Source organism: Taeniopygia guttata, chromosome 26 (genome assembly GCF_048771995.1).
Source record: "Taeniopygia guttata chromosome 26, bTaeGut7.mat, whole genome shotgun sequence".
Lineage (NCBI taxonomy): Eukaryota > Metazoa > Chordata > Aves > Passeriformes > Estrildidae > Taeniopygia > Taeniopygia guttata.
The window spans coordinates 418709-431123 of record NC_133051.1 but is presented as its reverse complement, the minus strand read 5'-3'; the positions used below and the strand labels follow the sequence as shown (position 1 = coordinate 431123).

The following is a 12415-nucleotide window of genomic DNA, read 5'->3' as shown; positions in this document are numbered from 1 at the left end:
TGAACCTGCTTAGAAATGGTTCTGAACCTGCTTAGAAATGGTTCTGAACCTGCTTAGGAATGGGAATGGCTCTGAGCTTGCCTGGAAAAGGCTCCGAGCCTGCCCAGCATCGTTTCTGAAGCAGGATGGAAAGGCAGTGAAGACTTGTGCCTTTAGAAGGAGAAATGAATCGTTTTCTCCTCTGTCAGGCAGTGATCTGACTTGCCACATGCCTCCTAGTAATTTCCTAGCAGGTTTAAATGTTGGAACAATGGCATTCTGTTAGATATTGATTTTAGAATAACTCTTCCGCACTTACTCGTAACTTTAGGAGGTGAATTACAGCCCTTGAGTGTGTGCTAATGCAGCAGTGGTAAATAGTTAAATAGACACAAGCTGTTTCTGTGGGCATTGTCTGTCCAGGAGAAGGCAGAGCTTGGCTGAACACTGCCTGTCCTCTGGTCTGCAGGAAAAACATTCATCAGTCTGCCTTCACTGGAGGGAAATATGAACAAATTCACGATGGATGTGGTGGGATTTGACAGAAGAAAATTCTGTGCTAGGTGGTGGAGAAGCGAGAGCGGGAGGCAGTCGGTAAATGAGCAAATCACAGCTCCTTTCTTCTCCAGCTTCTGCTTCTGCTTCTGCAGAGCAGCGATGGAGGTATCCATCCACGCTGGGGTGCCGGGTGGCACAGCCCTGACGGAGCTCTGGGCTGCCCTGTGCCCACGGGCAGTGCCAGCTCTGTGCCGCAGTGAGGGTCAATAGCCCTGTCCTGCCCAGGGAGCCGGGGCTGCTCCCGCGTCCCTGCGGGCACTGGGACACGGGCAGGGCACCACGGTGTGTCCTGTGCAAACGGCTCCTTCTGCCCCTGAAACCAAAGCAGCGCCGAGCCACGGGGCCGGGCAGGGGATGGCTGCCAGGGAGCCACGCTGGGGCCTGCTCAGGAAACCTTTCTCTCTTTATCTTACACTTTTTTGTATTTTGTTTCCTTACTGAGGTGTTTCCATGTACCTGGGACACAGCCGGGGAGCAGGCTGGGTTTGGTCACAGCTATCCCCATACCCAGAATCACAGATTGATTTGGGGTGGAAAAGGCTTTCAAGATCATCTTGGTTTAATCCTCTGCCATGGCAGGGACACCTCCCACTATTCCAGGTTGCTCCAAGCCCCAGTGTCCAACCTGGCCTTGGGCACTACCAGGGATCCAGGGGCAGCCACAGCTGCCAGGGCCTCCCCACCCTCACAGGGAAGAATTTCTTCCCAATGTCCAATCTAAACCTGCTCGCTTGCATTTTGAGGCCATTCCCCCTTGTCCTGTCACTCCATGCCCTTGAGAGCACAGATCCCTTAAGGAATTGCAGCAAAAACATCTCCTGTTATTCTCCTGGCACTAAAACGAGGCGTGGGTTTATCTCAGGCCCGTGCTAATCCCGTGCCAAGGGAGCAGGGCTGGGTGAGGATGTGGTGCCCAGATGTCCCTGTGAGGATGAAGATGGTGTTGGCAGCACCAAGCTCCTGCCAGAGGGGCTGCCAAGACTCGGCACTCAGCAGCTCCCTGGTCTCCTCTCCCTGTGCACACCCATGGCTGTAATCAGCTAAGGAACCTAATTAGTTTTGGCTAATTTGTTTCAGGCCCTTTGCCTTCTCTTCCCCTCTCCCTGCTCTCCGACTGACAGTGGCTACTCTGTCCCTTATTTCCAGCTAATGTCTGTAAACTGATTACTTTTACTGGGTCAGCTCTGTTATGAAATTATCGCTTTATGAGACTAAAAATAGCCCAGATCCAGTCAGCACGCCAATCACTTCCCTTCATCTCCAATGAAAATGCAATGTTATCTTTAATCTGTATTTCTCAGGCACTTACTGTGAGGCAGGTTAGAAAGAAAAGAGGGGGAAAAAAGAAAGAGGAGATCAGAAAAAAAATCTGTAAATCAGTTGCTATAGATGCATCCCTGCCAAGGCTTCCACTGGTAAATTTAGCAGTCACGTTACAATTTTAGTCAGCACCATTTCTTAGCCTTATTCAAAATAATTCACTTCTCACACAATGAGTTACCCTAAAGGCAAGTTATTTTGTCTTGCACATTAAAAATGGTGCGTTTGCACATACGTGCAACTGTTACAAATATCCAAAGCCACAAAAAGCATAAGGATGGATAATTTTTTTTAAGAGAGGAAAAAAAAACATCCAGTGAATTCCACTTGCTTTAAAAATGAATAAAGGTATTTTAATACTTCTGGGGTTCTGGTGAATACAAATAGCTCAAAAATGAGATGCTTGCCTGAGATTTATATCAAGATAGTGAAGGGAAAAGGTTCCATCTGTAGTTTCTGATACAAAGACGCTTCGCACACAATGTCTGTAAATCCATTAGGAGAAGAAAACTGATACGCATTTTGTATAGGATGAAGCTGGAGTGAAGAGGGTGAAAGCTCAAGGAAATGGCCTCTTTGTGTAGCTCCATCAACTCATGGTTTGATTGGGCTTTCTGTGTATTAAACTTGAGCAGCTCTGTGGCCTGTGGATATAAGGAATTGTTGACTGTGGGGGAAATGGTGAGAGAGAAGAAATTCCAGCACCTTCCTTCACAAAGGAAACACCCCACATCTCATCCATCTTCCCACTGGTGATGTTAAACATGCAGAGTGCTGTTTCTATTCAAGAAGCTTTTCCCAATTCAGTTTAATGGCAGCTCCCAAAGTCCTGACACGCACAACGTGACTCCTGGCCCAAACAACAATCTTTCCCGAGGAGCCGGGGATGGCAGCGCTCCAGAGATGATTTATTATTTCCCTTACTTTGCAAACTGCTCTTGGTGTGCGTCAGGAGGGTGAATGAAGGTTACTACCAGCCCGAGTGGTTTTGCCGTGCAGAAATCAGAGCGCTGCTCTGGCGGTGCTGGCAGCGAGTCGGGGCTCAGCCCAGCTTGGCACCACGGCCCCCACGTGCCACGGCCCTGCTCGCACCCCGTGCCCTCTCCTGGCCACACGGAACACCAGTAACGAGAGAAAACACAATAAATGAGCAGAAAGAGACTGATTCTTGCAGGGCGGTTGCTCAGGCACCCGTTTGCTCGTTTCCCTCTGATCCACATTTGGCAAAGCTGAGCCAAGACAAACCAGAACAGACCCTACCCCCAAATCCCTGCTCTCTCCACACCCAGCTAATCAACCCTCTCAGAAATTCCAGCTCTTGCTCCAATCAGGCTGCTGACATAACCAGGCCAGCAGGGCTGTTTAATCGACTTTCCCGCGTTAACCTGGTTCCTTAAATGAATTCTGCAGACAGGCCTGTGTTGTCCAAGTGCACTGAGCTGTGTCTCTCAGACTCACTGACAGAGCAGCCGACCCTGAAAGGGGGAGAGTGCTCTCAAAGCCATTATGGTCTTGCAAATTGTAAGGGTGACAGTCAGCCAGAGAGCCTCTCCACAGAGCACCTGAGGCTGCAGGAGCTCAGCCTTTCCAGGCCAGAGCACCCTGTATCCCTCAGGACAGACCAAACCCAGCACCAGCCCTGCTCCCCGTGCTCTGCTGCTGCTGCTTCCTTGGCAAAAGTGGCCCGAAGGTCTTGGTGACAATTCCCTCCAGGAATAGTCCCTCCTTACAGCACCTTCCAGTGCCTGAAGGAGCTCCAAGAGAGCTCATTTGAACGAGCTGAAATTTAAATGCAGGACAATTTACATGGGGATGGACTGACAGGGCAAGGGAAAAGGCTGCCAGAGGGCAGGGCTGGACGGGATATTGGGAATTAGGGATTGTTCATTGCGAGGGTGGGCAGCCCTGGCACAGACAGGCTGTGGCTGCCCCTGGATCCCTGGCAGTGCCCAAGGCCAGGCTGGACAGGGCTGGGAGCAGCTGGGGCAGGGAAGGTGGCCCTGCCATGGCACTGGATGGGCTTTGATGTCCCTTCCAAGCCATTCCAGGGCTCTCCTCCCTGTCAGCCTGGTTGCCGTTCCCGCAGGGCTGCAGGAGGATGTGGCACTCAGCTTTTCACAGCTACAGTCTGATGCCTCTGCTGCAGGCCACAGACACTGCCTGGGAGTCTGAAACGTACTGCTGCTGTCAGATGGGATGAAAACAGCTGTAAAAAGCTTGGAAAAACACTTTTTCTGGGCAAAACTGGCGTGGGGTTTAGTGGGGTGACAGGTTTTGTGTTTGTGGTGTGCATGAGGGGAAGCAGCAGAACCTGAGGCTTCCCCATCCATACTGCTCCCTAAAAGTGAATTAAACTGAATATAGGGTGGGGCTAGGAGCAACCTGGGCTTGTGGGAAGTGTCCTGGGGTTGGAATGAGCTGGGCTTTGAGGTCCCTTTCCACCCCAACCATTCTGTGATTCCATGAAAACCAATGCACTGTACCAGGGGAACCAAAGTCACTCCAATTAACACATTTCTGTAGAGATGTAAAGCTATTGCCTATTGAATTAGCGCCCAGTGGCTGCACACTGAATTAGCTGAAGCCAGGACTGGGATGTGGTGTGGGATGGGCTTGGCACTGCTGCTCTGCTGCTCTTGCATTCCCGAACTGGGGGCTCAGAACCTCCTGCAGGACACACGAAGGGTCTGGCAAAGGCAGAGCTCAGAGCACTGGGGCTCGCGAGAGGGACGAGAGAGAAGATGGGGAGCTGTTGGCCGCTTGAGAAAAATGTTTCTGCATGAATTGGAGAGTTGATTTTGAATTAATTTTGAATAGTTGTTTCAGTAATTCAGATTGATTTAAGATGCACCCAAGAATAATGCTTTCATTATAAAGCCTCCTGAGCAAAATTTAAATTGTGTTGAATTAAAAACAGCCTCTGTTAAACCAGGGCTGATGAGCACAGCAGAGGGATCGGAGATGCAGGGTCAGTATAATTTAATTCCTTTGCTTTGATTCCCGCTCCAGAAAAGCTGCTGTACCTGTTTCCCTGGGTTGTTAACTGCCTAAGGAACCTGCAACTCATCCTGGATTTCTCTAAAATAATTTGTGTGGCAACCCCACCAAAACCAGTGGTTATTTATTGATGCTGGGCTTCACCTTCAAGAAGAAATGGATTTCTATTGCCTTTTATTTGTGAGTCAGTCTGGAAATGTAACTGTGTCCCAGAGATACCTGGGAATCTGGGAGAGCACTGATGCACAGTACGGTGGGAGGGTTAATGGTCTCCTACTGTTGGCTCTGTTTGTTTCTTTGTTGTAGGCAAACTTTGGTTTTGCACAAATGGAGCTTATCTTAGTACCAGGGAAAAAGTCACCCTGCACCTTCCAGATCACTCCTCTAAGGCACTCTGTCAAAGCAGTGCTGGGATTCCAGCCTCAGGGAAACCTTCACTTACCTGGATTTAAATGTATCGGTGGTGAAAACAAACAAACAAACAAAATATGTTTTGAGTTAAAAACTGTTGTGCTTCATAGTTTCTTGTTTTAAATGTTGGCTGAATTATTAAGGGTAAAAGGCAGGAAATATTTAGGATCTCTATAAAAGCCCTGAGTGCTGCTGAAATCCAAGCAGTGAAGTAGCCAGCACTGAGGAGGGCAAGTCTGATGGATTGGGGAGCACGTTAGAGACCTTGGCTGCATTTTCTGCAGGAGGAATTGCCAGGACTCTCATTAGTAACAAGATCCTTCCAAACAGATTGAAAAGACTTCTGAAGAGAGATGTATATGAAATATTGTCTGAAAGTGCCAGTTTGCCAGAACTGGAAGGATTTTTGGGGAGCTGAAGGGGGCCAGGAGGGTTAGCCTTGGATGGTGAACTCCCCCAGAAGGGTTAACCCCCACCTCACACAGGGGGAGTCAGGAAGGTGGAAACAACCTAAAAGTCCCAAATCAGTAACAGCAGAAGCCTCAGTTTTACGACTTTGACACCATTTTATAGGTCCCTTCCCAGTGAAGACTCACAAAGCCATGTTTAAATGTGTAATTTCTTAAATCCATGTCAGCTCGTTTCCAGCACTTGTTCCTCTGTGATTTCTGTGATTACAACAAAGTGAGAACATTCTGAGGTCCTTGGGAGCACTGGGTCTGTCCCTGCGTTCAGAAAGGCAGGGAAGGGACCCAAACCGAGCCCAGCCCCGGCAGGAGCAGAGCCCCAGCTGCTCTCCAGAACATTCTGCACATCCTGGGGCTGTTCCCAGCCCACAGAGGCTGGCCCCTGGCCCCGGGGCTCCTGTCACAAAGATGTGACAGCACAAGTGCGGATGGGTGCAGGCCGTGTCCCTGCACGGAGGGTGAGATCGCTGTCAGACGGGAATCTGGAAACAGAGCTGGCCTTGCACACATCTCCCCTTGTGCAGGGACACGCCAAGGAGCACCCAGGGCACGTGTCCCTCTGAACTGACCAGACACCGTGGTGGGGACAGGAGGGGGAACTGACCAGGATGGACCACTCGGAACGTGGAGAGCTGAGCTACAGCGTGGGGCAGGGCTGGGATGCAAAGCCCAGCCTTGATTTCTGAGTTTCACCTTTCCCAGGGGAAGGAACAGCTTTTGCCATAAACTTGTAAACTTTGCTTAGCTATTAAAAAGGAAGAATAAGAGGTCTTTAGGTGACTATGACAAACAGGCTCTACATTTGCACTTAATGAAGAAATTCAGACTTTCAGTTGTTATATGCCCAGATTCGGCACCTTTCTGACAGCTGAATTATGATTTTAATAATTTAAAAGTGCTACTGTGAGCCTGCTCATGTATAATAGGCACAGAGAAGTGTTTAAAATCAAAAGCAGTTTAGAGAAAAAGTAGTCACTACATTACAAGGAAGAGAATTGTCTACATCTGAGTATTAAACTGAGTGTGAACTCTCCAGTGGGAAAACTCTTCGCAAAGTGACTCTAGATTTCCTACACCGTTGTGATTTGTGGGATGAGGGGATTGCACTCGATCCTGGCTCTGTGCGTGCCTGAAGCAGCAGCCTGCAATGCCCACTTTCCTCTACACAACCTTGTCAGGGTGAGGGTTTGGCCATTCTGCTCCCAGAGGTTTTAGTTCAGAGCAGCAGAAGTGCAAATCTATAATCTCAGTCACAACATCTGTGAGACAGAAATGAAATATAAGGGGGGAAAGAGCCCTCCAGGCTACATTCCCGTAGCTTTGATTTCATTATCTTTGTACCTGTCCATGGGAATGCTTGAAATTCTACTGCAACCACCACAGCACGCTTGGGTCTCAAACTCACAGCTAAACACAGACAAGAAGCCCCCATCCTGCCCAGTTAAGTAAAACCCAGATCACATCCCGGCCATCACTGAGTATTTCAGCACAGTGACCCACAACATCCACTTGAATTCAGCAAATCTGTAGCTCCTGGAAAGTCAAGGGGAGAACCACCGGCTGACATTGCAACGAGACACAACAGACACATCAGCAGCTTTTGTGAGACGCATGGCTGGAGCCAATGTCAGAGAGAGCAGAGCTCTCCCTCCCAGCCCCTTGCGCTCGGGTCAGCTTTTCCCTCCTGCAGGAATGAATCAGACCCTGCTACTCCACTGCTCTGCTCCTCCTGCACTCGTTTACCGTGCTGCCGAGCATTTGTCAAGTGGGTGTAAGTGCTTTTTCTGCTTTATACAACTGCACACAAATTGCAGAAGTTGTAAGCCAAAGAATAATCCAGCCCCGAACACTTCCAGCCCCTTCTTGAACATGCACCCAGGAAAAGGCTGAGGAGGAGCTGAAGTCAAGCTCCCAGTACACGCTCGCCTGCTGCTCAGGAAAAGGAAAAGTAATACTCACCCCAGCGTTGTCATGGTTACAATAGTGTACCAAAAGGAAGCAGGAATACTGGTAAATTTGCTTGCCGAGGACCCTTTCTCCGCATAAAACATCACAGTTGCAAAGATGATGATTGCCATAGTGAGGGAAAAGAGGAGAAAGCCAAGCTCGGAGGCACAGCTCTTCAAAGTGTAGCCCAAGATTCTCAGGCCTTGGGAATGGCGGGAGAACTTGAAAATCCTGAAAACCCTGAAAACCCTTAGCGTGACAAAGGCTCCGCTGACGTCCTCGTTGTTGGTCATCACCAGGCCGATGTAGTAGGGCATGATGGCCACCACGTCGATGATGCTCATCACGCTGCGGATGAAGCGGTAGCGGCTCGGCGCCGCGAAGAGCCTCAGCAGGTACTCGACGGTGAAGATCATCACGCACGCCGTGTCAAGGCAGAAGAAAGCCACGGCGTAGCGCTCCCCGCAGGGCAGCTCCTTGCTCCCCGGCACGGTGCCGCAGGGCACGGTTTCCACCACGTTGGTGATCACAGAGACGGCGATAAAGAACCCGGTGACGTAGTAAAAGACTAAGGCTAAGGTGCTGGTGTGGGGGTTCTCGAAGGCTCGCCACATGGTCTGCCGGAAGCTCAGCGAGGGCATGGAGCCCTCCTGGTTGTTCTCCGAGTCGTTGTCATCCATCAGCCGCTCGGCGTTCTCCCGCTTCCTGTCCTTGTACTCTTCGTAGCAGCAGTCCCCGATGATCTCGGGGAGGATCCCGTAGAAGGCGAGCTCTTCGTCGTAGGCAGAGATGCACTCGTACCTGGGGTAGTGCAGCTTGCCCGTTCTGTAAAAATTGAGGATGCACCTGAAGACCTCGGGGTCCCGGTCAAAGAAGTACTCCTTGGTGTCTTCGTTGAAGAAGAACTCCTTCTCCGTGCTGCCCAGGAGAGTGTCCGGGTACCTCTCCAGTGTAGTCCTCCAGGTCTGGAAGCGCCTGCCACTCACATTGAGGATGATCAGCTCATCCTGCCTCTTGTTCTTCTCCGTTGGAGCCAGTGGCATGGGGCAGTTGGCCACTGGCATCCATCCTATGGCAGCCGCCCTGGCGAAGGGCAGCCACGCCGCCACTCCTGCTGCCATGACGAGCCCGGGCCGCCTTACTGGAGACGAGGCTTGGGGTGCTGCTGGGACCTGCTGGGAGTCAGGGCAGTTCCATCTGGAACACAGAGAGAAGAGAACACAGCGCACAGTCACGCGGGGCGTCCTGCCCCGCTGGGTGGAAGAGCAGCACAGACACCAGAACTTCCAACCACCGGCTCGCCCTCACCTCCCAGGTGAAGAATGATGCTGAACAAGGCACGTGATAATCAGCTCAGCGGGGTTATGGCATTATTATAGATTGAAATTTTGAATAGCAAATGATTCCTCATTAAAAGCATTTTAAAAGTAGCATAAACACAGTAATTTATATTTGCTTCCTCGCAAACAAGACTAATCCATAATTCCCCAGGTGTAAGCCTCCTGTGCTCATCAGTTTAACTACAGCTGTCAAGAAAGAGCTGGGAACTCCAGTGAAATCAGCCTGCAGTGGAATCATACACCACAAAAACCCACGACTGGGCTTAACTGCATTTCCAGTCCTAAACAAGTTCAGTATGTTCTAAATCTTGCACTAAGAACATCTTTAGTTGAAAGAAATTGAATTTTTTCTCTGGTTTTCAGCAGTTCTCGTCCATCTTTAATGCATGGCCTGGCCCCAGCAGCAGTTTTCTGCTGCTCTCTTTCATTTAGAGGTGGGGTTTACTCCTGGCAAGTATTGCAGCCCTCCACTGGACCAGAGGAAAATTCTGATTTTTGGGGAAACGTTGTTCAGAATACCCGAGTACCATTAAGCTTCAATCCTGGGTGTGAGGGCTGATGGATTAAGCTGCCAAATAGCAAGAACATCGGAATGAAGGAAGGCCCCAAAGCTGGAGAATTTCTTCCCAGCAGGAAGATGCTTTGCTTGTTTCCTGGCTAACAGGTGCAGAATCCTTCAGCTGAAGAACTGAAGGACTCCTAGGCTGAAACAAAATACATTCACGGCATTCTTGGAGTTTTAGATGAGGAATATCCCAAGTTGTCCAGATCCTCAGCACCAATATCTCTTGAAGTTTGAGTGGTTTTTGTGTTCTGATCTAGCCATGAATTTGTTTTATCTTTTTGATCTTTGGTCAGAGTTTTTACAGTCTTTAACTTTTGTTTTAACTTGCTTTTACTTTCACTTCCCTAGTGCTTTTCTAATTCTACCACAAAATTATCTGAAGAAAGGTGCCATTATCATATAAGATGCATTAGGAGCCCTATCAAAAGTCAATTTATCAATGGAAATTCTATTGATTCCACTGACTCAGGCCCTCAAAGCCTAATTGTATCTTTGTAGGCAGTTTTATTCCAAAGTTTTTAACTTACATGAGAGCTGCCATTTCAGCCAGTAAGGCTGCAGCATTATTGATTCTGATGGGCCATCAAAATACTGAATAAAAAATGATGGAATGAGTCTGTGGTGAAAATGCCTGAAGTGCTCACAGAAATGCTCTTCCTCTTCAGGGCAAATTAACATTCATCACCTTAATGTGGAGCATCTTCCTATGCAATTTTACTATCTGAAGGACAATTGAAATCCCTCGTGCGAGCATCTTTCTGCTGCTGAAGGGCTTTTGTAATTACGGAACATATAATAACCCACGGTGAGGCTTATCCCAAGGAGACACTTTGCTTATCTACACGGCACTGGAGCAAACATCCCACAGTATTTCCCTCTGAAGAGTTGCTCAGTGGTACAAAGCACCACTTTTTCTCTCCCCCAAAGAGGGAATTTACTGCCTGGCCACCCTGGGGACCAGGCTCTGCCGTCTGAGAGGCAGAGCTCAGCGCTGGGAACCTTCTCAGCGTGACTTTGGAAAGCTCCCTCAGGTGGAAGAGCATCTCCAGGGGCTCCGTGGGCTCTGACTGCACCCTTCTACCACCAGTGGTGGATCTTTTGACTTTCATGAAACACTTAAGAACAGGAGGCAGCAAAATAAAAATTATTTTATCCATTACTCACCAAATATATACAGGCAAATAATCGAGAAAACAAGAAAAGGCATCTTGTTCCTGCTTTCCCTGCTGGCATACTGTCTTCCCTGGATTTTAATTTCACTTAGCACCATCACCAGCGTCCTTCTGCCAGGACTGACTGGTGACCTGACCAGTTTCAGCACACTGGATCCTCATCTCCCCTGATTTCTCAGGGGAACCACATTAGAAATCTTTTCTGTACTTTCATAACTTTGGTTGTAGATTCCAGGTTACCTACATTAGCTCTGAGGCACTATAAATACTTCACATATAATTGTTCCAATAAAGCACTGGTAACTCGTAAGTGACTTACACATTTTTAAATCAATTTTTAAAAGATAAAATGGGTCCTTTCTTGCTGGCAGTGTATGTGGGGAAGCTATAAATATCTCAGCTATGAAAGGGATAGGAGATTAAAGCCAAAGAGAAAGAAAGGGGAATTCTGTGGGAGTTTAGTTCCCATTTCTGTGGGTCCAAGAGATGAAGCTGGTTAGAACAGAGCGCTCCCAGCTTCATTCTCAGAGTTACATTGAATCTGCCCCATTTGATCCTCAGAATACACAGAAGAGGAGCCTTTCTCAGCTGTAAATTATCTGAAGGACCACGAGTGAGAAGTGAAATCCCCTTTTGCAGAGGTTTTGCTTTTTCCTGTCCATGAGTCCTTGGAACTCTACTAGTCCCTGAAGGAAGTGAAAGAAAACTGGGAGAGAGAGGGGGGACTGGATTTATAATTCCGACCTGCACAACCTAAGCTGAGTCAAAAAAAGATGAAGTAACCAGTTTGTCTAGAATCTAGAATTCCAGAATGTAGAAAGAATCCCCCTTTTCTGCCTGCTTGGATTTTGGTAACTGCTAACCAGCCTGTTTAGGCTGGAAAGCAATTGGCTGGACTCAAAATCTAATGTACTGTTGACAGTGTCTGGAGCTCTCATAGAAAACAGACACACTCTAATTCTAACAAGCATATATTTAGCTATATCCATATTTCTAATTTTAATTACCATAATTTCTGCATGTAATTTAAAAAGAACCGGTTCGCAGCAGACCGGCACCCTGCTGATGACATTTAGAAGACCTGGTACACAAAATAGAATCATTTGCCTCCTGACTGAAAAAAGTATCTGTGGAGGAAAGAATCTGCTTTCTTTAGATAACTATGGGGACAATGAAAGAGTCAAGCAAATTGGAGAGGACAGGCTGAGCACGAGCCCCTGTCCCCTCGCAGCACTCCTGACCCCGCTGGGTCCCTCCCGACCTGTGCTGGAGCTGCAGCCGCTTCGGGGGCACCGTGACCTCCCCCCAAACCCACCCTGACAGCCAAGGCTGCCCAGGACAGCCCAGGAGGGAGCCTGGCAGAGAACAGCAATGACTGCTCACCCAAAGGGGCCAGAAACAAAGCAGGGATTCTTACCACTGCAGCTCCCATGGCAATGCCACACCGATCAATGCCTCTTCACCATCTCAAGAGAGCAGAGACAAACCAAAAATCTCAGTGTTTCCCTTTCTAAAAGCAGCCAGGGCTGTTCTGAAATCGGACTGATAAACATACTGCAAGTTTCTTGATGAGACACTGCTAATGGGAGAGAAGAGCCTGGAGATCGTTCCTTCTTCCCTCTCCTGTCCTTGTTGGGTCAGGCTCAGGCAGCAAAGAGA

At 48.7% G+C, this 12415-nt stretch overlaps 1 protein-coding gene across 5 annotated transcripts in view; it reads right to left on the bottom strand.

The window, feature by feature from the left end:
• The window catches only part of KCND3 (potassium voltage-gated channel subfamily D member 3), a 90065-nt gene that overhangs the window by 74274 nt on the left and 3376 nt on the right, over positions 1-12415 (bottom strand). For 4 of the 5 annotated variants that reach the window (XM_030291785.4, XM_030291790.4, XM_041721271.2 and 1 more), the window contains exon 2: positions 7692-8876. In XM_030291785.4, coding sequence (XP_030147645.4) covers positions 7692-8800 — 1109 coding nt within the window. In that variant the 5' untranslated portion in view covers positions 8801-8876. Of the gene's footprint in view, positions 1-7691; positions 8877-12173; positions 12313-12415 lie in introns of those variants that run through there. The other variant, XM_072918943.1, reaches the window with a different exon arrangement.